Source organism: Furipterus horrens, unplaced genomic scaffold (assembly GCF_987537825.1).
Source record: "Furipterus horrens unplaced genomic scaffold, mFurHor1.1.pri manual_scaffold_11, whole genome shotgun sequence".
Taxonomy (NCBI): domain Eukaryota; kingdom Metazoa; phylum Chordata; class Mammalia; order Chiroptera; family Furipteridae; genus Furipterus; species Furipterus horrens.
This window is the reverse complement of record NW_028327181.1, coordinates 6,043,901-6,064,975: the sequence shown is the minus strand read 5'-3', so window position 1 is coordinate 6,064,975 and position 21,075 is coordinate 6,043,901. Positions and strand designations below refer to the sequence as shown.

Below are 21,075 nucleotides of genomic sequence, written 5' to 3'. Positions count from 1 at the left end.
GTTAAAAGAGTTTCCTAGGTCCCGTCCTCAGAGTTTCTCATCCAGTATGATGGGAGAGGAGGACCCAAGAACTTGTATTTCTAACAAGTTCACAGGCGCTATGATACCACTAACCAATATCATTCATTCGTGCACCTGTTCAGCAAGCACTTAATGAGCGCTTTCTTGATAACAGGAATAGAGAGAGAATTTGGTACCCCTGGTCCTCTCCTCATGGAACCAACAGGCTACAGACAGGCAGGGGCAGGGGGAGATGCAGGTAAACAGACCGCTTTCAATCATTGTGGTCAGTGCCAAAGAACAAAGGAGACCCCTTTCTTTGCTGGGGGTTGAGTGGTGAGTCAGGAGAACTTCCTGGAGGAGGAGGTTCCACTCATATCACTCATGTACATATAACGGCTTTGTAAAAACATTTGTAATATTTGTTACGGAGGAAAAACCAGACACTGGACAAATACACATCACGTGATTCCACTTAGAGAATCACGCCCCTCTACCTCTGTGTGTGTGATATGTGCACAGAGCCATGTGGAAGGATTTTTACCAAAAGAGTAATTCCTCGCCCCGGGTGATAGGAAGGAATCCTGGTTAAAAAACTTTTTTTCACTTACCTGTAATTTCCTCTATTGTTTGAACTTTATACATTGAACACATGTCATTGTGACTGAGACAACAGAGCTATTTTGAAAAGTTTGCACGAAGGGGTGTGATAAAGTGGCAGCTCCTTCCCCGGGGAGTAGCTGGTTGACCAGCGTCCCCTTGACTGTGGCAGGGCCCCCAGCAGGGCCACCTCTCACAATGGTCCTCTTGGGGAGCGTGTTGGAGGGTTTAGAGCCAGAGAGGTGTGTCAGCTTCAGCTCAGCACTCAACACCCTTCCGTGCCCCAGAGTGTCACCCCGCTCTTCGCCGTGCCCGAGAGTTGTTCTCGGGCCGGTCGGCTCGCTTTATAGCGATTATAGTAACACGACAGCTGTTAGCTGAGCGTCGCCTTGTGTCATGACCTTGTACTACCCTTTGGATTAGATGGCGGAGAACTTGGGCTCCAGAGCCAGAGTCCCCGCGTTCCAGTCTCTGTTCCGTCACTTTCTACCTGGGTGACTGTGGCAAGTTCCTTACTTCCCTGTGCGTCAGTGGCCTGCTCTGAGAAGTGGGGAGCGTTGGAGTTCCTCCCTCTCCCTTGTTGGGAGGCTCAGTGTGCTTATACTTGCAAAGTGCCAAGACTCCCGACTGGAATTCTTCAGTAAATGTTAGTGACCACAGGGACTTTAAAGAGGGCAAAGCCGAGGTTAGGGGAGGACAATAATTTGCTTCAGCCAGCTCAGCTAGTCAGTGGCAATTGCCTTTTTAAAAAGCCCAAGCTCCGAGGTGCTGAAGTGGGGTCCCCGGGCTGGAGGCCAGGCAGATATCACCGCCATCAGCCTCTCTCTCCCGTGCAGGTGGAGTTCTGCAAGTCGTTTGGGGACCCGACGAAGCCCCGAGCCTGGAGCAAGCATGCCCAGAAACCAAGCCAGTCCACGCAGCCTTCACAGGACAAAGACTCCGTCCCCCCAGAAGCTAAGAAAGTGCGTAGATGGTCACTGCCATCCTCAAGCCCCGTGTCAGCAGGGTGGTGACCCCTGGGGGCAGGACAGTGGGAGCAGGGATGACCTGAGACTTCCTTTCAACGGCTCCTGAAGGCGGGCCCTCCCAGGACAATGCCGTTTCATCTCCCCTGGCCCTTCATCTGTGAGCCTCACCGTCTGTGCCCTCTTTTTAGGACACCAAGGGGAAAAAGACAGCAAGAGAGCTGGAGAAGGTGAGTCTGTCCCGTCGACCAGGAGAGCGGGCACCCCGGCGTGGTCCTGCGAGGGCTGTAGCAGGTGGGGACAGCCATGTCTGTGGCTTCTTAGTCTTGTCTGGTGAAGAGTCCACTCTGCCCTCCCAGGACTCACCTAGCTCACCCCAGAGGTCCTCTGGACACTGGGGGAAATGAACTTGGAGGGTGCTCTTACCCTCCCGGAGTTGGGGGCGGGGGGGGTGAGCCTCACCCGAGTCTTCTCTTTCCCACTGCCCCGCTGCGGTGACACTAGCTGAAGAAGGACACCGAGTTCCAGGAGTTCCTGTCAGTCCACCAGAAGCGGACACAGGCAGCCACTTGGGCTAACGATGCCCTGGACGCGGAGCCCCTGAAAGGGAAGAGCAAGCCGGCCAGTGACTACCTGAACTTCGACTCCGATTCAGGCCAGGAGAGCGAGGAGGAGGGAGCTGCGGAGGGCCCAGCAGGTGAGTGCATTACCGCGCGTCCACGAGTTTCTGCGCGTTTGTGGGCTCACAGCACCGTAGGGCCCCTCAGTGCCAGACGCTGCCCTCTAGTGGGGGTGGTTAGCCCAGCGGCAGGAACATCGGCCCTGGCTGATCTTGATCACTTAACTCATTCAGCCACTTAAATACTGAGCACCTGCTGTGTGCCAGGCACGGCTTTAGGCACTCGGGATGCAGCGGTGAGCAAACGGCGGAAGAATCCTGCCCCCATGGATCAGAGACCCCGTAAAGGAATAAGTATCCTGCGTAGCGTCTTACGTGAAGATGGGTGCCGCAGAGAGGAGGCAGGAAAGGGGACAGGAGAGTTCTCGGGGAAGGCGCCGGGGGAGGTGGCCCTTGGCGCAGGTTGGAAGGAGGCGAGGGAAGAGCTCCTGTCCCCAGAAGGTGCTCACGGTGTCACGCAAGGATGGGTGGGCGCGTGAGCAGTTGCAGCCCAGAATGAGGGCGGTTGATGGTCGGGAATCAATTGTGGCTGAAAATGAGGGGATGGTGTGACTGTGGTGCGTGGTCCGGCTTCTGCGCAGAGCTGGCAGTCGGTGGGACAGGGCAGGGGAGGGGCAGGTGGGGGGAGCGGCGGCAGGGCCCTCTGCGTGCCTCGGGGTGCCTGCAGCCTGGGAGCTGGAGCAGGGGGAGCCCGTCGGCTCAGCCGGCAGGGCGGGCTGGAGCTCCGGTTTCTCCTGTGAGCTCCTGGACGCTGTGTCTCCGTAGTCTGACCCAGGGGCGACGAAACTCCAGGCCACAGTTGGAAGAGTGGGTGACGAGGGCAGGGCTGGTGCAGGGACCACATAGTCCTCGACGTGTGGCGTGTAACATAATCACAGCCCCAGCGTTTCACCCCGTTTGGCGCTTGTCAGAGGGCTCGCAGGGCTGTGCGGCACAGGGCCCCCGGCGGCGGACTCAGCACCCCGTGCCCCTGCCGTCCGGGCCGCTGGTGTTCGCGCGACTGCTGCTGATTCCAGCCTCCCTGTCTCCCCAGAAGAGGACGGCCTCGAACGGAAGGCGGCTGTACAGAAGGAGCTGTCGGACATGGATTACCTGAAATCCAAGGTCGTGAGGGCCGACTCAGTGTCCTCCGAGGAGGAGGAGGAGGAGGAAGAGGAGGAAGAGGAGGAGGAGAGTGAAGATGAAGCTGTGAACTGTGATGAAGGGAGCGAAGATGAGGACGAGGATCCCTGTGCTGCCCCCGCCCGGCAGGACCAAGAGAGGACAGGGCCGGGCCCAGAGCAGGGGACCGCGTCTGGAAACAAGAAAACACAGGAGGCCAGAGCCGAGGTGCGTGTGGATCAGGGCGCGCTGGGCACTGGGAGGCCGAGGAGGAGGTGTGTGTGCGCTTGTCCGTGTTCCCTGTGGCTGAGACCTGGCCGCCTTCCGGAGGGAGGTGCTGATGGATACAGGCATGTCATGCTTCGTATTTAGTGGCAGTGTAGACAGATGTCAGCCCCCAGTTAACAATAATGAGATGAATTGAGCACTTACTACGTGCTGGGTACAGTATCTGCCATATCATTTGTCACTGACTCTCACAACAGTCGTGGGGGCGGGCAGTCTTCATGTCCCGTTTTATAGATGAGGGAACTCCGGCCCAGAGGAGGGAAGTGACTTACCCAAGGTCACAGCTGGGCAGTGAAGGACTCAGGACTCAGGCCCAGGTTTCCTGGGCTCTAAAGTTCCGATTAGAAACATGGGTGTGACGCCCATGGCAGTCACCTCGTCACCCACCTGGGGTCCTGCCTGCTTAGAGACAGGACAGGTGGTTTGTCGTTTGGGTCTCCTTTCCCTCGTCTCCCAGGGTCGCCGTGCCTGCGTGCTCTGGTGCTCAGCAGGGTTCAGGTTTCGGGGGGACGCCCTATGACCTGGGCAGTGTAGCTCCCCAGTGGGGCCTGGGCCGTACCCCCTGGTCACACACAGGACTGTTTCTGCAGTGGATCCGGAAGTGACCACTCATGCTCACAGGACAACTGTCAACTCGAAATTCCCGCAGAGCAGGCCGTGCTGGCAGATGACATCAGGTCCAGGCAGGTTGTGTTGCCAAAGAAGTTCCCAGAAATTGAGGGTTTTCAGAGCTATTTGGATTCCAGAAAAGATCCTGGGCCCACAATTTCTCTAAGATTGCTTTGGAGGTTCAGTAGGACAGCGGCGTCTGCACAGAGTAAACCCCGAATCGGCGACAGTGAACCTTGACTATTCGCCTAACCTAACCTCGGGCTGCCTCCCATGTTCTCTGCCACTCCCCACAGCTCGGAGTCCCTGGGACCTGCCCCCCTGCCCCCCCCCACCTTGCCGCCTGTGGCCGGACTGCATGCAGACAGCAGGCGAGTCACGCCGGCATTCCTAGCCAGCCTGAGTGACCCGTGCCTCTGCACACTCACTGCAATGTCCAGGTGCAAGGTGTCACTTGTCCTGGGGACTCACCGTGGCCCCGCCTGTGTGTTCTTTCCCGTCGCTCAGACAGAGAAGCCAGCAGCCCCGAGGGAGCCCACCACCCCCTACACGGTGAAACTACGGGGAGCTCCATTCAACGTAACAGAGGTTTGTGCCGCTAACGGGGGCCAGGGCACGGAGCCTCTGCAGTGTGGGGGTTCAGGGCCAGTTGAGGACTTGAGCTGAAAAGAATCGGGGACTGTGTCTTCAGATAGACCATAAATATCTATGAATATTGAATGTTGTGCTACAAAGTCATTTTTGTGCGTGTGACGTCCTCACTCAGGGCACACTGCGACACAGTCACCCTGTCCCCTGAGCTGGGGCCCCGGGTTGCTTCCAGTCTCTTGCTGTTAATAAGTAGTAACGCGGTCGGCATTCTTGGTACTCAGAGGTTAGCAGGCTTTTTTCTGTAAAGGTCACATTGTAGACTCTGTGGGCCATATGTCCACATCCTCTCCATTGCGCATTGTTATTATTATTATTATTCTCCTACTTCTTTTTCTCTTCTTTTTAAAATAACCCTTCTAAACTGTAAGAACCAGGCTTAGCTTGCAGGTCATGGGCGACCGTTGGCTTGTGGATCATGCCTTGGCAGCCTTTGCTCCAGATCATTATTTATAGGGGCACATGCGCACCTTTCTAAGGTTTAATATACAACGTCAGTGTCCCTCTCGAGAAGCACTGATTTACACTCCCTTCAGCAGGGTGTGAGCAGGTTCGTTTCCGTGAGCCCTGGAGATCCGTCTTCCTCAGGACGACAGGAGAGAGTGGCATCTCGTTTTAATTTATATTTTAAATTATTAGTGAGATGAGTCATTCTTTCACATTTTGTAAATCACACGTATATCACTTGTGCGAAGGGCTTGATCATCTTTTTCTTTTTCCTGTGGAAGGGTTCTTCTTTATTGATAGTCCTTTTGTTTACTAATTTTTTAAAAGTAAAACTTAACCAACTTCTGTGTCACATGCATTGGGGTTGTACAAGACCACGTCAGTTATCTGGTAATTTAGGGTTAAAAGCCTTTCAATACTAACCATGCAGAAAATCACATGCTTTAATTTAAAAAAACAAAACAAGCCATAGATGGCCTTTTGTGAAATTAAGACACAAAAATAGTCACTTCTTCCCTCCCCACAAATAATGACAAAATGCAATGGAAGAAAAGGTTTCTTTTATGTATCAACCAAAAAACGAAGTTACCTTCAGTACGCTCTAGTGCCAAGGTTGAAAAAGGTGAGATTCCGTTGGCTCGGCTAACTAAGCTGTGTCACTTTGAACCAGTGGGACATGATGCAGCGTTAAAAAGAACGCTGTGAGATGTTCTCCAGGATGTACGTGATCAAAAGACACAGGGCGTGGAACGGTGTGGGTAGACACACAGACACGCATGTCCTCGTATAAGTGTGCTGAGTCCCCCACGGGGCGCCGGAACATGAGAAAAAGTGTTTTAAATAATTGAATCACTTGCCACTGTTTAAGCACTAGAAGTTTCGCTGGGACGAGTGCAGAGCGGGCTGGGACCCCCCCCACCACGGCGCTTTGATAGGCCCGGCTGCCCAGACAGTGTACACTCCTTGGTGCCGCCACTCTAAAATATGACACTCTGTGTCTGTGCGGTTTCGGAAGGTGTTTGAATCCCTCTCCTGCTCAGAACAGAGAACTAGTTCAGAAAATTGGGGACCCCCCTGCCACCGAGTACTTGAATGTGCATCGTCGTCATGAAGTAACAGCGACAAATATCCGTGCTCTGACCAGACGCGGAAAAGGCCAGATTTAACCCAAAACATATAAAAACGTACTTAGGAAAAAACAAAAAGAAAGGAGCAGGTACAATGCCTTAAAATGCCGATGGTGATGCTACTATTTTATATTTACGTGCTTCGCCTCCAGTTTTTTCAGCTTGTTTCCAAGTTTTATGTGACGACGGAGAAAGGATGGGTATGGTTTAGAGGAAAGAGAGGAATTGAGTTGTAAAGGGCGAAACACGTCGGTAACCGTCCTGAGCTCAGACGCCTGGCCCGCGCTCCTCTGTTTGGGCTGCACTTGCATTATGGGACTGGTAAAGGGCGACCTTTCCTCCTCCTCACAGAAAAATGTTCTGGAATTCCTGGCACCCCTGAAACCAGTGGCCATTCGAATAGTGAGGAATGCTCACGGGAACAAAACAGGTAAGGCCTGGGACGTCGGGGGGCTGGCACGGCAGGTGGCAGGGTCGGCAGCTGGGGGCGGTTGGAGTGGGGAGACGTGCAGCAGGCGGCCGCTCTGTCTTCTGTTTGCGGTTCTGTGGGTCGGTGCTGCTGCTGGGGGCACGGGGCTGCCTCCTGTCCCCTGTCCCGGGCGGCCCGGCGTGTGGTTCTCCCCTGTTTCTCTCGTCTCCCCTCCTTGCCCTCAGCCCACATGTGCGCCGATCGGCTCACCTGCTGCTTTAAACAGCTGCGCCCGCTCCTGGGGTTTGCTGAGCGAGTCCCTGGGCAGCTGCTCTGTCAGGCAGCGCTTGGGGTTGCTGAGAACGTGTGCCGTGGCCCCCTTCCTGCCCTCACCCAGGTTTCCACTCACTCCCTGGGCTTCGGAGCCCTGGGTCTGGCTGTCCTAGGGCCGCAGGGCAGGCCGCTGCAGCGCTGGGGCTGCTCAGAGAACCACGGCCAGGCCGTCCGGGCAGCCCCAGGCGTGCAGGCCGGCCTTAGCGAGAAGATGCTGGGCCGGGCGGGGGCCAGAGTCGGGGAAGAGAGGGCTCCTGCTCTAGGCCTGGTCCTCCCACCTTTAGGTCTCTGTGCGTGCCCCACCCCCCGGCTCTGCTCGGAGCACCACAGCCCAGAGCCCTGCTCCCTGGGCAGGGCCGTTGGCCAGCCCCACTCTCTGCAGTAGGGTGGTCGTGTCTCATTTAGCTGGGAGGACTCAGTGACTAAGATGACACACAGCATTCAGAACAGCGCTGCATCCTATTGCGCACTCCCTGACTGGCTGGTGGTGGTGGTGGTTGGTGGTACCCCGCTTCACGGCACGGCAGAGACCAGCAGGAGTGGCCGGGGAGGGGGCAGGGGGAGCACTCGTGAGTTGTCAGGACAGGGAAACCGTATTGGAGGCCGTGGAGCTGGGCGGTTAGAGAAGGGACAGCAGGTCCCCACGGAAGAGCTGCTGAGGGGGCAGGCCGGCCCCCAGGCTGGGGCCTCCGTAATGACTGCGGGCTTCAGCCCAGGGGCAGGGTCTACTGGGGCTTAAAACAAGGGGAGGCAGTGATCAGACTGGCCCCTGGCTGGGGAACGGAGGGTCCAAGGTGGGGCCCACAAGGAGGCGGGGGCGGGGGGACCGGGGCAGGGGGTGCTTTTGCAGTGAACCCGAGGAGGATGGGTGCTGGGTGGGGCCCGGCTGCAGCTGCAGGGGGTTGACAGAGGAGGGAAGGGAGTGGCAGGTACATGTGGGGTAGGTGAGACTTCTGGGTGCAGCTGTGACAGAGACCCAACCCCCCTGGGGGCCCATGTTACAGCGCTGCCCCCGGTCAGCCATGGGCCCTGGGGTGGACAGTCCACTCTAGGCAAGTGGGGGATGACGCTTGCTCTGCTGCCCCCCAGGACTGAGCCCCACGAGGCCGAGGGTAGAGGACTCCCTGTGCCGGCTTCTGTGCACGCCGGGGCCTCGGGCTCGCGGCCGCGCGGCTGTGGAGGGGGCTCCTCTGGTGCTGAGCTGGGTCACAGCACGGCCGGCACAGGCCGTCTCCCCAGAGCGGGCCCCTGTCCGGCTGGGCGAGGCTGGCAGGGAGGGGAGGCCGCCTCCGTGCGGGCGTCTTCATTGTAAAACCGGGCCCAGGGGCTAAATGCTCCCTGAAAAGAGTGGGAGGGTGTCCTTGCATTTTGGAAAACTGGCAAACATGGAAGTTTTCCCCACTTTCTGCTCAGATTCCCCTGAACACCTAGCACAGTGTGGATGGCTCCCGTGGGCGTCCACAGGGCCTGTGGATTTGACCTTTGTCATTGCCCTTTCTCAGGATACATCTTTGTGGATTTCAGCAGCGAAGAGGAGGTAAAGAAAGCTTTGAAATGCAACAGAGAATACATGGGTAAGGACCCTGGGACGGGTGCCATCGCTGCGCGGTGGTAAGGGTTCGTTTAGTCATTCAGTGACTCCACACGTCCTGATCAAGCGTCTGCCGTGTGCCAGGCCCTGCTCTAGGCCCTGGGGAGACAGCAGCGAACAGAACTGACCAAACCCCTGCCCTTGGGCAGCTGAGTTAGGGTAAACTGACGTAAACAGGGAGACAGGGAGGAACCTGGTGCGCTGTGGGATGGAAAAGTACAGGGTGGGGGGGTCGGGATCGGAGGAGGCCCCGCGGCCCCCGCCAGCCCGGAGCACTGGCAAGCTCGGCCTGCCCCTTGAGTCCTGACTCCTCTCCTGGTGCAGGCGGCCGCTACATCGAGGTGTTCAGGGAAAAGAATGTCCCCGTAGCCAAGGGGCCCCTGAAGACTAGCGCCAAGCCCTGGCAAGGCCGGACGCTCGGGGAGGACGAGGAGGAAGAGGACCTGGCCGACTCCGGGAGGCTCTTTGTGCGGAACCTGCCCTACACCAGCACCGAGGAGGACCTGCAGCAGCTCTTCTCCGGCTTCGGTAGGGCGCGGCCCCTGGCGGCCACACACCCGGAGCCCGTGGCACGAGAGCAGGCCGGCGGCCGGGCTCAAGTCCCAGTCACCTCCCGTCGTCCATAAAATGGAGTTGAAGGTCCCTGAGCATAAAGAGCCATGAAAGGACACCCTTGACCTTTGAGGTGGTTCCGCTGCAGCTGCTGACCATGCCCCTACTCGGGCCAACCCAGAGCGGCAGCACAGCACTCTCACCTGTCCCCTGTTTAGTGCCCGACACACAGCACGTCCTGGCCGCAGGACACTGACACTCTCCTGCCCGCAGGTCCCCTGTCCGAGCTGCATTACCCCATCGACAGCCTGACCAAGAAACCCAAGGGCTTCGCCTTCGTCACCTTCATGTTCCCCGAGCACGCCGTGAAGGCCTACGCGGAGGTGGACGGGCAGGTGTTCCAGGTGAGTGCTCAGGGCTGGGGGGCGCTGCTGGGCCCCGGGGCGGGGAGGCACCCAGGTCTGAGAAAGCGCACCCAGTGGCCGTGAAGCCGCTCAGGCAGAGCTCCCTGAGGGCCGGGTCTGCCCTGTGGCACGGATCTGTCAGCACCCGGACAGCGCCTGGCGCAGAGGAGGCACTCAGAAAGTGTTTGTTGAATGAATAAATGTGCTCTGCATCCAGAGAAACAGCACTTGAAAGAGGAAAAACGAGGGAAGGCATTTGGACACAGGCCCATTGAGTGGCCACAGTAGAATGCGAGGGCTCCATGTAAGGTGCTCAGAGTGCATCCTCCAGCCCAGGCTCCCTCTCCTCCCTGGTCCCTCTTTCAGTCCTTCATTCGTGATTTACTGGTCTCTGTGGTCCTGGGGCCAGACCCATGCGCAGGACCAGGAGGGGGCCCAGGCCTGGGGGGTGGCGGGGCTGCGGGGACCTCTTGCACCCCGACCAGTTTCCTCTGTGAGGCTGTGAGAGACGGCCTCCGTTCCAGCGTCGGGTCCCTGTGCTCACGGAGAGGCCGGCGTCCGGGGCCGGGGTGTAGGAGCACCCGCCCCTTCCTCCCGCTACCCCCCTTCCCCTCGCCCCACTCCAGGGCAGGATGCTCCACGTCTTACCATCCACCATCAAGAAGGAGCCCAGCGAGGACTCCAGTGCCCCGGAGTCATCCTCTTACAAGAAGAAGAAGGAGTCCAAAGACAAAGCCAACAGCTCCAGGTGCGAACCCACAGCTTGTGGGCCCTGACCCAGGCCCTGCTGCCCCCACCCCACCCTTCCTGGCTGCCTCGGGGCTCTGGCTCCTTGTGGGGTTCAGCCCCTCATCTGGAACCTTGCCGAGCCCAGTTTCCTCCTCTTCACGATGGGAAGCCCACCGTGGCGCCTTAGTTACGTGCTGTTGGAAGGATGAAATGAATCAATGAAGGCAAAGCACTCGGGTCCCGGCGCGGCGTCGGTGACAGAGGCTCGGGGTTGTTCGCGTCATCGCTGACCCTGTCCTGAGGCCCCGGGCACTTGGCCCACCCAGGCAGGCTGCGGGGAGGAGGCGGCTTTGGGGCTCAGAGAGCCAGGCCAGTGAACTCGTGTCTTAAGGGTCTTGCACCTGAAGGACTATTCACGTCGTTCAGCCGCGGTCTGACGTCCCTGTTGTCCCTCTGCCTCTCAGCTCTCACAACTGGAACACGCTGTTCATGGGCCCCAACGCAGTGGCCGACGCCATCGCGCAGAAGTACAGCGCCACCAAGAGCCAAGTGTTTGACCACGTGAGTGAGGGCCCGTCCGATGCCCTAGCTTGGGGGAGGGGGGTGCTGAGTCTGGCGTCTGGGAGGGGCAGCTGAGAGGCCCGTGTGGCCGGACTGGAGGGGGAGGGGAGGGGAGGCTGGAGAGGTGGGCCTTGGCCTGCGGTGACAGATGCGGAAGCCAGAGCCGTCGGGGTGGTGGAGGCGGCGGGGCCTCAGCGGGTCCTCTCCATCCAAGCCTCCTTCCCGGGCTGCCGGGAGATGGGATGGCTGGCTCGTCACCTGCCTGACAGCTGACGGCCCCCCACCTTCCCCTCTCCCACAGGAGACCAAGGGCAGCGTGGCCGTGCGCGTGGCCCTGGGGGAGACCCAGCTCGTCCAAGAAGTACGGCGCTTCCTCCTCGACAACGGGGTCAGCCTGGACTCCTTCAGCCAGGTGGGTCCGCCCTGGCTCCTCGGCTGCTGTGGCCCCCGGCCGCTGGCGAGCTTGCAGGTCTGGGCCCTGCTGCCGGGTTTGAGGCTCAGGCCTTGCACGGGTGGTGATTTTCACTAATGTTTAGTTTCTAAAGAAAACAAAAAAATTATATGGGCCAAGACGAGGGGCCCATCCAACCTAGGTGGTGTCTGTCAGGGGCCACGTGCAAGAGGGCTACCTCGTAACCCACGGTTCCTTCCGGGGAGGGGGGCAGACATCCCGTTCCCCCACCAGCGCTGTGCTGGGAGCACCTGTGGTCTGCCTGGAGCGTCAGGCCTTTCCTGACCCAAGTAGGGGAGAGGCAGCACCTCCACGTGCTCACTGTCCGCCAGATGGGGATTCTTCTTAGGGTTATCGCTGTTCAGGTCTAGAGGACCCACTCTGCCCTCCATTTCACAGGTAAGGAAACTGAGGCCCAGAGAGAGAGGGAGGTGGCTTCACAGCCCGACAGAGCGTCTGTGGCAGGAGTCTGGACTCAGTCTCAGCTTCTGACGCCCACACAGCTCCTTCCTCAGGTTCCCCAGCCTTCGCTTTTACTTTAAGCCTGCAGGGGCTTCCACCCGACCGGCCCCACGCAGTCCTTGAGGCGACCTTTTGAGGCCCACAGGATGGGCGTCCCTGTCAGCCCATTCTGCAGATGACAGAACGGTGGCCCACGGGGACGGCAGTTGACCCAGGGTTTCAGGTTGGGTCGGTCAGTGGCTGAGCCGAGACTCACGCCCAGACGATCCTTGGACCTGGAATGCGTCCATTACATTTTTTGACTCTCATACGCGGCCAACGTTATTTTTCAATGACGCAGTCTCTAAAGCTCCCACGGTGCTTCTCCCGTGTGTACACTTTGCCTGTGCGAGCCCAGCTCCCTCTCATGGGGTGGCCCCGTGAAACAGCTGCCGTGCCTTTGGGCTAGGTAGGGGCCGAGGCGCAGCTCCGCACGTTTATCAAGGCCGTATAGCTAGTGTCTTGGTTTGGGTTCTTCCAAAAGCAGACTCTGAGACAGATTCAAGGGCAAGTGGCGGATTGGGCAGAGGCCGCCGGTGAGAAGGACTGAGCGTGCTTAGGACAGTCCCGTATGCAGCAGTGGCTGCAGCTCTACCTGAGGCACCTGCAGGACTCCCCCAAAGGCCCGGGGTGCACCAGCTCCTGTCACCTGCCACGTGTGGCAGTGGGCGGCCTGCAGCGGCCAGAGAAGGCCCCCAGTGCCGAGACGCAGTGCTGGCCTGGGCTGGAGCGCTCCTGAAGGCCCCGCAAGGGCTGCGGTGGGCACTGGCAGGGTCTGCCACGGCTCTGAAGTGGAGGGGCCAGGGTTTGACCAGGGACTCCACTCTGGAGCCCTCACCCTTAGCCATTCCACGGAGCCCCCTCTGATCGGTGGCGCCACGTGCCTGAGACAGTGGCGTCTCCTGGGCTCACTGTTGAAGTGCCAGTGACAAGCGGTCCCAAATAGGCACCTGGTCTGGCGTCGGCCACGGATCGGGGCTGGTGCTGGGGGCCGAGCACCCCCCCACCCCACCCCCCGCGCCCTCTGCTGTTCCAAGTGTGCTCATGTCCTCCCTCGCAGGCCGCTGCGGAGCGGAGCAAAACCGTGATTCTGGCTAAGAACCTGCCGGCAGGCACCTTGGCGGCCGAGCTGCAGGAGACCTTCGGCCGATTCGGCAGCCTGGGCCGCGTGCTGCTGCCCGAGGGGGGCATCACCGCCATTGTGGAGTTCCTGGAGCCGCTGGAGGCCCGCAAGGCCTTTAGGCACCTGGCCTATTCCAAGGTAGGGTGCCCGGCGCTGCTTCCGGAGGGGGTGAACGGCGCCCAGGTGTGGTGGCGGTCTGAACCCAGACCTGGCCCGGGGGAGCCCGGTCTAAAAACCATCATCTCCGTCATGACTGTGGGTTTTATTCCCCACTGAGAACACCTGGGTGGGAGAATGTGAGAGGGAGAAGCGGAACTGTCCCCGAGGAAGCAGGCCTCGGCTCTGCCTGAATCCGGGTCCTCGGCCTTCTGTCCCCTTGTGAATGGGACCGCCATTCCTGGTGCTTTTGGTGTCTTGCGCCAGCAGTAACAGGGAAGTCAGTTCTGTAAGTGGGCTGTCTCCTGTTTCCGGGTGAAAAAGCAAAACAAATATACTCACACACACACAAATATTAGTACGGTAGTTTCTTGTGGCCGCCATATCAAGTTACCCCAAATTTAGTGGCTTAAAACCACTTTTCTGGGGGCCCAAAGTCTGCAGTCACAGCGTCGGCAGGGCCCTGCACCCTCTGCAGGCTCCAGGGGGGCTCCTGCCTCGCCCCTTCGGCTCCTGTGGCTGCAGCCCCCCCAGTCTGCCCGGCTCCTGTGCCGTCTCCTTTTCTCTGTTTCTGTCCTTGGATTTAGGGCCCACCCACGAAACCTGGGATGATCTCATTTTAAGATCCTTCACTAGTGACATTTGCAAAGACCTTTATCTCCCAATAAGGTCCCCATCCCAGGTTCCGGGGGTCAGAACATGGACATCACTGTGGGGGCCACCTCTCAACCCACTGCAAGTAGCTCCTGTTTGTCAGGCGCTGAATGCTGCGCGCACTCGGTTGGCGTCTTCCTTGTCCTTTAGAAGAACAGCTGTGCACACGCACGGCACATGCATTGCCCGTGAGGGTCTTGGGGGCGGGGGACATGGTCTCTAGCAGCCCTTCTGCACTTCCTGCAGGGGGCTGCATTTCATCCCTGGTTCTGCCCCCCACACACAGGCTCCCCATTCATGCTGAGGTTAGAGAAACCCCCAGGGACACACACATCCAGTGACAAAGATGTGCGGCCGAGCCCCGAGCCCCGAGCCTGAGCCACAGCACTGAGCGCTCTGGCTCTGCTCCTTCCTGGCTCCGTCCTGGGGAGAGTCACTCGGACTCGGCACCTCGGGCTCCGTCCGTGTGAGTGAGGCCCTGAGTCCCTCCCGCTCCGTCTGCAGTTTCACCACGTCCCCCTCTATCTCGAGTGGGCTCCAGTGGGCGTCTTCTCCAGCTCAGCCCCGCAGAAGAAAGGACCCCAAGACACTCCCGTGGAACCTGCGGAAAAGGACAGGGTGGAGCCAGAAGCCGGTGAGAGCTGAGTCTGGGATCAGGGTGTCCTGGGACAGTGGGTAGGGACGCGGGGTGGGACAACACTGGATATTTATTAGGTTTGAGGTTCTTTATTCATCCCGGGGAACAGTGGGTGTCAGACTCCTGGACTTCACAGGCGGATAAAACGTCCTTTAAAGAACAGCACGGAAATGATGGGCGCAGCCTGGGGCGGTCAGCTTTCTGGTCCGTTGGTTAGAGGTTGTAACGGGGGAAAATGAATCTTACCAGGGACTCAGAACACAGCAAATAAAACAGCCTTACGTCATACACCTCCTGGGCGAGGGTGGCTGGCAGAGGGGACAGACACTCTGCAGGGTCCCTGGCGTCCAGGTACTGCAAAGGCAGGAAAGGGAAGGGAGGGGGTGCCATCGGCACTGGGCGCCTTCCTTGTTGAGACCGTTCTGCGGACTGTAAGATGCTTCACATTTCTGGACCCCACCAGCAATGTCAGGAGTAGCCCTAGTGACTGTGACGAGCTGACCCCGCCCCCCCACCCCACCCGCTGTTCCCAAATGCCCCTTAGGGTGTGGTACAGCCCCCAGTTGAGAACCACTTGGTCTGGGAACCCACAACTGCATCTTAGAATTAAAGACCTTTAGAGAAGTTTTTTAAGGGACTCTGTCCTTTTAGCTAAGGGTTAATATTTTTGCTCATCAGTAACATCCCTCCCCCTTGGGGTTACCAGTTGGTTAAAATAAGAATTAAAAAAACACAAGTCTTCCATCTACCATCTCCATTGTTCTTATTTTAAAACGGGTGTTTAACAGCAAAAGAATTAAAAGAAAGTATGGGCGGTAAAATTCTCAGACTCAAGAGCAATCCTTTCACTGAATAGACCTCACTGTCCACAAACCTCCCCGCCCTCTGCGTCTCTCATTTCTCTGGGCGTCGGTAAGACCTTCAGACTGGCCCGGTCAGCGCAGGGCTTGGGGAGCCGTGGTCTAGGCACCCTGCTCCCCGCAGCGGGGTCTCCAGCCTAAGCCCTTGGAGGCCCTGCAGTGCCCTTGGTCATGGGAGAAACAAATAGTTTTGGGTGGGAGCCTTTCAAAGCTCCTCCCCAGCCCCTGCTTAGGAGTTAGTTCTGTCCACAGATTGGATTAGGGTCGTCTTCTGAACCTGCTTCCGTCAAAGAGGATCCTCGTTATGTCCTTGGGGCCTGTTCTAAGTGGCCATCTCCCCCAAGCCGGCAGCTGCCTCGGTTTTCACGTCACTTGATGAACTTGACCCTGACCAAAAGCGGGTGCTCCTTTAAGGCACAGACGCTTGGCAGGTGTGGGGGCCCTTTCCCACCTGCTCGGGAGGACACGGCGTCTCCACAGGCCACGGGGCCGCGCTCACCTGCCCGTCTGCTGCCTCCCTCCCTCCGCTCTGTTCTTCCTGTCACACTTGTCACACTTGTCACACTTCGTATTTATTTGCTTGTTTTGCATAACAGCCATCTCTGGCGCGGAGCAGCTGCCTGCCTGTGTGGGGAGTGGACGCGTGCGGAAAGAGGGGTTTGCACCTCGCCCTGTATCTGTGAAAGGGGGGGGCAAGTCTCTAGCACATAGTAGGAGCTTAGTGATGGTTTGTTCTTTGTGGTTTGTCCTTAGGAGGTTTGTTCTTTGCGGTCAGCCCAGGATCAGAACCTGCCCCATGACAGTAACCCTGTCACTGACGACGACCGTCACGGTGGGCACGGATTTACTCCCACCCCGTCGGCTCACCTTCAGCGTGGTTTCAGATGCGTACCCCGTCCTGGGAGCGCATCACGTGGGTCCGTTTCCTCAGGGTCTGTCCGCCTGGCTCCCCTGCGGGCACGTCCGTTCCACAGGCCGGGGCCCCATCTGCTTGCTCGCTGCCGTACCCCAGCACCCAGAGAAGTGCCCGGCCCCCAGTAGGAGAGCAGTCGGTGGGTGCTGGGTGAGCCCACGGGCAGAAGTGGCATCTGGGCCCTGGGCTTCCTCGGCACGTGAGGCTCAGAGCTCCCGGAACCCCGTGTCCCTCGATGGCCTCTCCTGGCTCTGGCTGGTGAGCTGCCGTCCTTGGCCGAGGCTTAGTTTCCGCGCGTTTACCGTGGGCGCAGTGCCCGTGCCTGCCTGGGGTCCGCCCTTCCTCAGACCCGGTGGCTCCTGCTGCAGCCACAACGGATGGTTCTTAACTCCGCCGTGAGCACCAGTTTCGTGCCCGCCGCTAAGCCTGGGTCACCACAAGGGCATGACACGGTCCTCTTCCCCACAACCTCCCGCGTGGGAGGGGGTCAGGTGGGGCTGTTTGGGGACCGCTGAGACGTCACAGCAGTAGTAGGTGTTGGCCCTGGGCGCAGACTGGAGGCTTTGCAGAGACGGTGTCCCCTGCTCTGAGGGTAGACCACTGCCCAGCCCAGCCCACGTCCCCAGGCTCCCGTGTCCAGGGCACCCCAGAGAGACTGGTCCTGACCAGCCCTACATCCTGGGGCTGCTGTCCAGGGTCCTGACGTGACTCCGCAGGGAGGCGCGGGGGGAGGGGCAGGGGGCACAGTCCCAGCAAGTAGGCTCAGATATCGGCCCGTCTGTACCGGTTTCAAGCCCGGCCTCGTTCCACGCTGTCGCCGTACAAGTCCCCAGGGCTCATCTGCGCGGCCTCTTTCTGCCCTTTTTGTTTCTTTCCTAACATATCACGTGCGTAGTCCCCTCTGTTCCCCTGCGCTGTTCCTTGTCACCCGCTCCTCCCCCACACCCGGCCTCTCCACACTGTGCCCGACGCGTCTGCAGATCCCCGTCACCACTGCACAGGCCTCGGGCAGCCCCCCAGCCTGCGTTTCCCCGGCTCCAGAGGAAGGCAAGCGGGAGGGGCGTGGACGGGGCGTTTTTGTTCACCCCCCCGCCCCCCCTCTGCAGAGCCCTCGTTCTCTGTACCCGCCCTGAGGGAGGGGGCCGTGTGTTTTATCTCCCCGCAACCAAGACCCTCACCTCCAGATAAAGGGCTCCGAGTGGGGGCAGGTCCTGAAAAGCTGCTTGCAACTGATAACAGTCTGAGCTGTCAGCCTTCTGCCCAGAGCTGGGAAGCGGGGAGCCACACTAAATTCTGCCGCCTGATTATAACAAGGCCCCATGCGGCGATGCGTGACTGGGTTTTATTGTGCTAACTGCGGTGGAAGCGCTTTCTCCCCAGCCTCTCCCAGCCCCCGCCCCCACCCGCCTCTCCCCACCCTGGGGCCCAGCCCTGCTTCCTTTCTTCTCCCCTTTTCTCTGGTTCCTGGCGATTTCGTTGGCAAACATCTGTTTGAGTTTTACAATACCTCGTTTTTTCTTCCTCGTCCTGCCTGCTGTGTCTCCCCACTCGGGGCCAGGAGCAGAAGTGCCTTTATAATGACCTTTGCTTCTTGGCCATCTCTCTACCACTGTGGACACGGGCGTGGGCCACTCCAGAGCAGAAGCTCCCAGGGATGTGGTTGGCAGGGACTCGGTCCCCGGACTCTGGTGTGACGCTAGCTGTTTTCAGAAGCCAGCAGCATCAGGCGACGAGGGCAGCGGGCTGTCCCCACCGACTCTCCAGCTGACTCTCCTCCCTGCAGGGTTTGGGGTTTCCAACATGTTCCCCGGGGTTTCTCAAGGCCTGGCTGGGCGGCGTGGGCTCCTGGGTGAGCCAGGCCCCGTTCGTTCTCGTAATTGTCCTACAAGCGGAGGCCGTTGTCCTCATCCCTTTTTTTAGGTGGAAAGAAGGAAGCACAGAGGGGGTGACTCGCACAAGGTCACTCATCCGAGGGAGCCGGGATGTGTGACTCAGAGCCACTAGCTCCCGGGTCTTGCTCTTAGCTGTGACTCTCAGTCACCCGCGTGCCATCTGCAGAGCACTGGCTGTGTTCCAGGCAGGCGCACACACAGGCTGGACCCCGTCCTCAGCCACACGTGTTTTGGGGGCCAGCCGGTGCGGGGTCAGAGCTGACGAAGGCAGAACTGGTCCCATCCTCAGCGAGCTCCCCTTCTAGGTGGGGGATGCCGACAGAAACGAACTGATAGGGCGGTTTTAGATCGGGGTAAGGGCTCTGAAAAGGACTCCGGGGGGACTGTGAGGGCAAGTGGCTGGGCCTGGGACTTAGGGTGCAGCTACAGCTCCCCCCAGAAGTTTCCCTGGGCCACCCGTTCGTGATGGGGCCGCTATGGTCATTCATTACAAGATGGCACACTTAAAGCATCAAACCCCGGGCCTGGCACAGAGAGACTGAATCAGTTCCTGCCTCTCCTTTCATCCCCAAGATGGCCGCTGCGAGGCAAGCCAGCGGGTAGAAATGGCCTTTCAGCTGAAGGCCACGGCGTGCGTTTCCACTGAAGTCCTTGCTCGGAACCTGGTGTCTTCGCTGCTTTGCATGGCCTTGCTTCCCATTCTTTTGCACCCTGCTTTGCTTTGAAAGTTGGGTTTTGAGGACAAATGGCCACACCGTGGAGGACCTTATTGGGTAAATTGTGTGGGAAAGGAGCCTTTATGTGGATTCTTTCTTTTTGTCCTGGAGAGAGTCTGGGTTCAGGCCCCGCCTCCGAGGGAGGACGTACGAGGGGCAAAGGCTCCCGTCGAACTGATGTTCAGCTGACAGTGTTATCGCTGTAGCCAGTTCCTTTATGGTTTAAAAGGGTCTTTTACGGCAAAGCAGTGGACGCTGCTCCAGGACTTGCAAGCATTATACTTATATCAGAAAACACAGCGGGACAGAGAGGCTTTAGTGCTTGGCACGAGTGTGGGAGGCAGATGTGAACCCCAAGCAGCCCCCTTGGGTCTCTCAGAAGGTTGAGCCATTTGAGTGCAGATGTGAGAGAGGCCGGGGTGTACACGTCAGCTGTGGGCCGGGTCACACAGCTGCCTCACGGGGGCACAGGGTGCAGATCTGCAGGGCTGGCGGGGGGGTGGGGGGCTCTGATAGTGGCCTGTTGCTGAGAAGGGGGTTGGTTTCCTGGCGGATGTGGCAGGAGCTTCAGAAGCTTGGATGTGGAGGGGTTTGTCCCCAGCCCTGCTCATGAGACTTGGGGGAAACCTGGGGAGGCTGATGGAAACTGAACAGTTTCTAGGCAGCAGGGCCTCTCGGGGTCAGAATGCTGTTTACATCCTCGTGAGGCTCCGGTCCCTCGGGTGACACTCATGCCGTCAGCCCCAGGGCTGCCCCTGAAGGAGCCGCACGCCCACGCTGCTAACGCCTGGCTTCACATTGGCTTTGCCCTGTTTCTGAAATGCTGTTCCTTCCGAGTAGGGAGTGGGGGGGGGCGGGGGCGGGGCTGCTGGAGACAGGAGGAAACCACGGCCCTCCGTCACCCCATTCTTCAGAAATGAGCGGGCACACGGTGTACATTGTCCTCCTGTTTTCTCTGTGTGTGTTTCACGCGGAGTAAGTCATTTCGTTACGAGAACAAGTCAGACTTGCCAATTTTTGTCCGATTTCACCTGTATTACAGATGCACAGTATGTATCGTAGGATGGAAGTTACCAAACTCCAAAATATTGTACGTAAATGAAATAAACCCAGCTTGCAGCTTTAGCGGGTAGGCAGACCGTTTAGTGTCTGCAGCTGTCATGCCTGGTTGGGGGTGCGTACCCGTCTGCAGTGCAGCGGGCAGTACGAACGCGTGGACACGAGTTTCTCAGGGAAGAGTTAGAACGTTTGTTTAAACAATTTAAAATATGAATGACGGTGCTCAGATTCAAATCAACCGAAACATTGATCAGTTTTCATTTTTAAAGAAAAAAACTGTCGGGCTTCCTTCTAGGCCTGCTGAGGAAGTCCGTGAGCAGCTTAAGACAGTCTTGAGCTCTGTTTCTGTTCCCGTGTGAACAGAGTGGGAGGGCAGTTGCATTCTATATTGTTTCCTATCTTACTTTTCCTCTTCAGTTTTTATTATGAGTGTTGTTCTCTGTGTAGCACCTCCAACTGCCCGTGAACTTGTCCACGCTGTGTGACACTGTTCAGAAGCATCACTTCTAGTGACCACTCATCATTCCAGCCTCCAGTCTGTGTTTCATATTCCTTCTCTTTAAAACAGGAAGGAGGCCGAGCAGCCCATGTCTCTCTCTGTCTTCCCCGACACCCCCACCACCACACACACACAGTTGCTAAAACCCAGCCCAGGCTAGGTGTTAATGTCCCTTCTTGATGCGTCCCACACAGCGGAGAATCCTTGATCTAGCAGGTACTGTGACTTAGGCAGAGTAGACATCATTTAATAGATTTGGGGTTTTTTTGTGTGTGTGTTTGGGGACCCAGAGCCCAACAGCGAGACAGTGGAAGCTGAAAAGGCAACAGAAGGAGGAGCAGACGACTCTTCATCAAAGATGGAAGAAGAAGAGGATGAAGAGGAGGAGGAGGAGGAGAGCCTTCCTGGGTGCACTGTGTTTATTAAAAATCTCAACTTCGACACCACCGAGGAGACGCTGAAGGGAGTGAGTGAGGCTGCGGGGGTGGGATGGGAAGCCTGGCCCGGCCACGTATTCTCTGCACTTGTCCCGCTTGTAAACATGCCTCGTGTTCACATGTAGTTTAACACC

The 21,075-nt window shown here is 58.4% G+C and overlaps 1 protein-coding gene across 1 annotated transcript in view; it reads left to right on the top strand.

The window, feature by feature from the left end:
* Nucleotides 1-21,075, top strand: part of RBM19 (RNA binding motif protein 19) — a 90,338-nt gene that overhangs the window by 1,627 nt on the left and 67,636 nt on the right. The window contains exons 3-17 of the mRNA XM_090291627.1: nt 1,437-1,562; nt 1,757-1,795; nt 2,070-2,262; nt 3,278-3,573; nt 4,750-4,830; nt 6,816-6,894; nt 8,709-8,780; nt 9,122-9,325; nt 9,623-9,753; nt 10,380-10,501; nt 10,947-11,043; nt 11,345-11,455; nt 13,056-13,256; nt 14,433-14,562; nt 20,795-20,970. Coding sequence (XP_090147753.1) covers nt 1,437-1,562; nt 1,757-1,795; nt 2,070-2,262; nt 3,278-3,573; nt 4,750-4,830; nt 6,816-6,894; nt 8,709-8,780; nt 9,122-9,325; nt 9,623-9,753; nt 10,380-10,501; nt 10,947-11,043; nt 11,345-11,455; nt 13,056-13,256; nt 14,433-14,562; nt 20,795-20,970 — 2,058 coding nt within the window. The remainder of the gene's footprint in view (nt 1-1,436; nt 1,563-1,756; nt 1,796-2,069; nt 2,263-3,277; nt 3,574-4,749; nt 4,831-6,815; nt 6,895-8,708; nt 8,781-9,121; nt 9,326-9,622; nt 9,754-10,379; nt 10,502-10,946; nt 11,044-11,344; nt 11,456-13,055; nt 13,257-14,432; nt 14,563-20,794; nt 20,971-21,075) is intronic.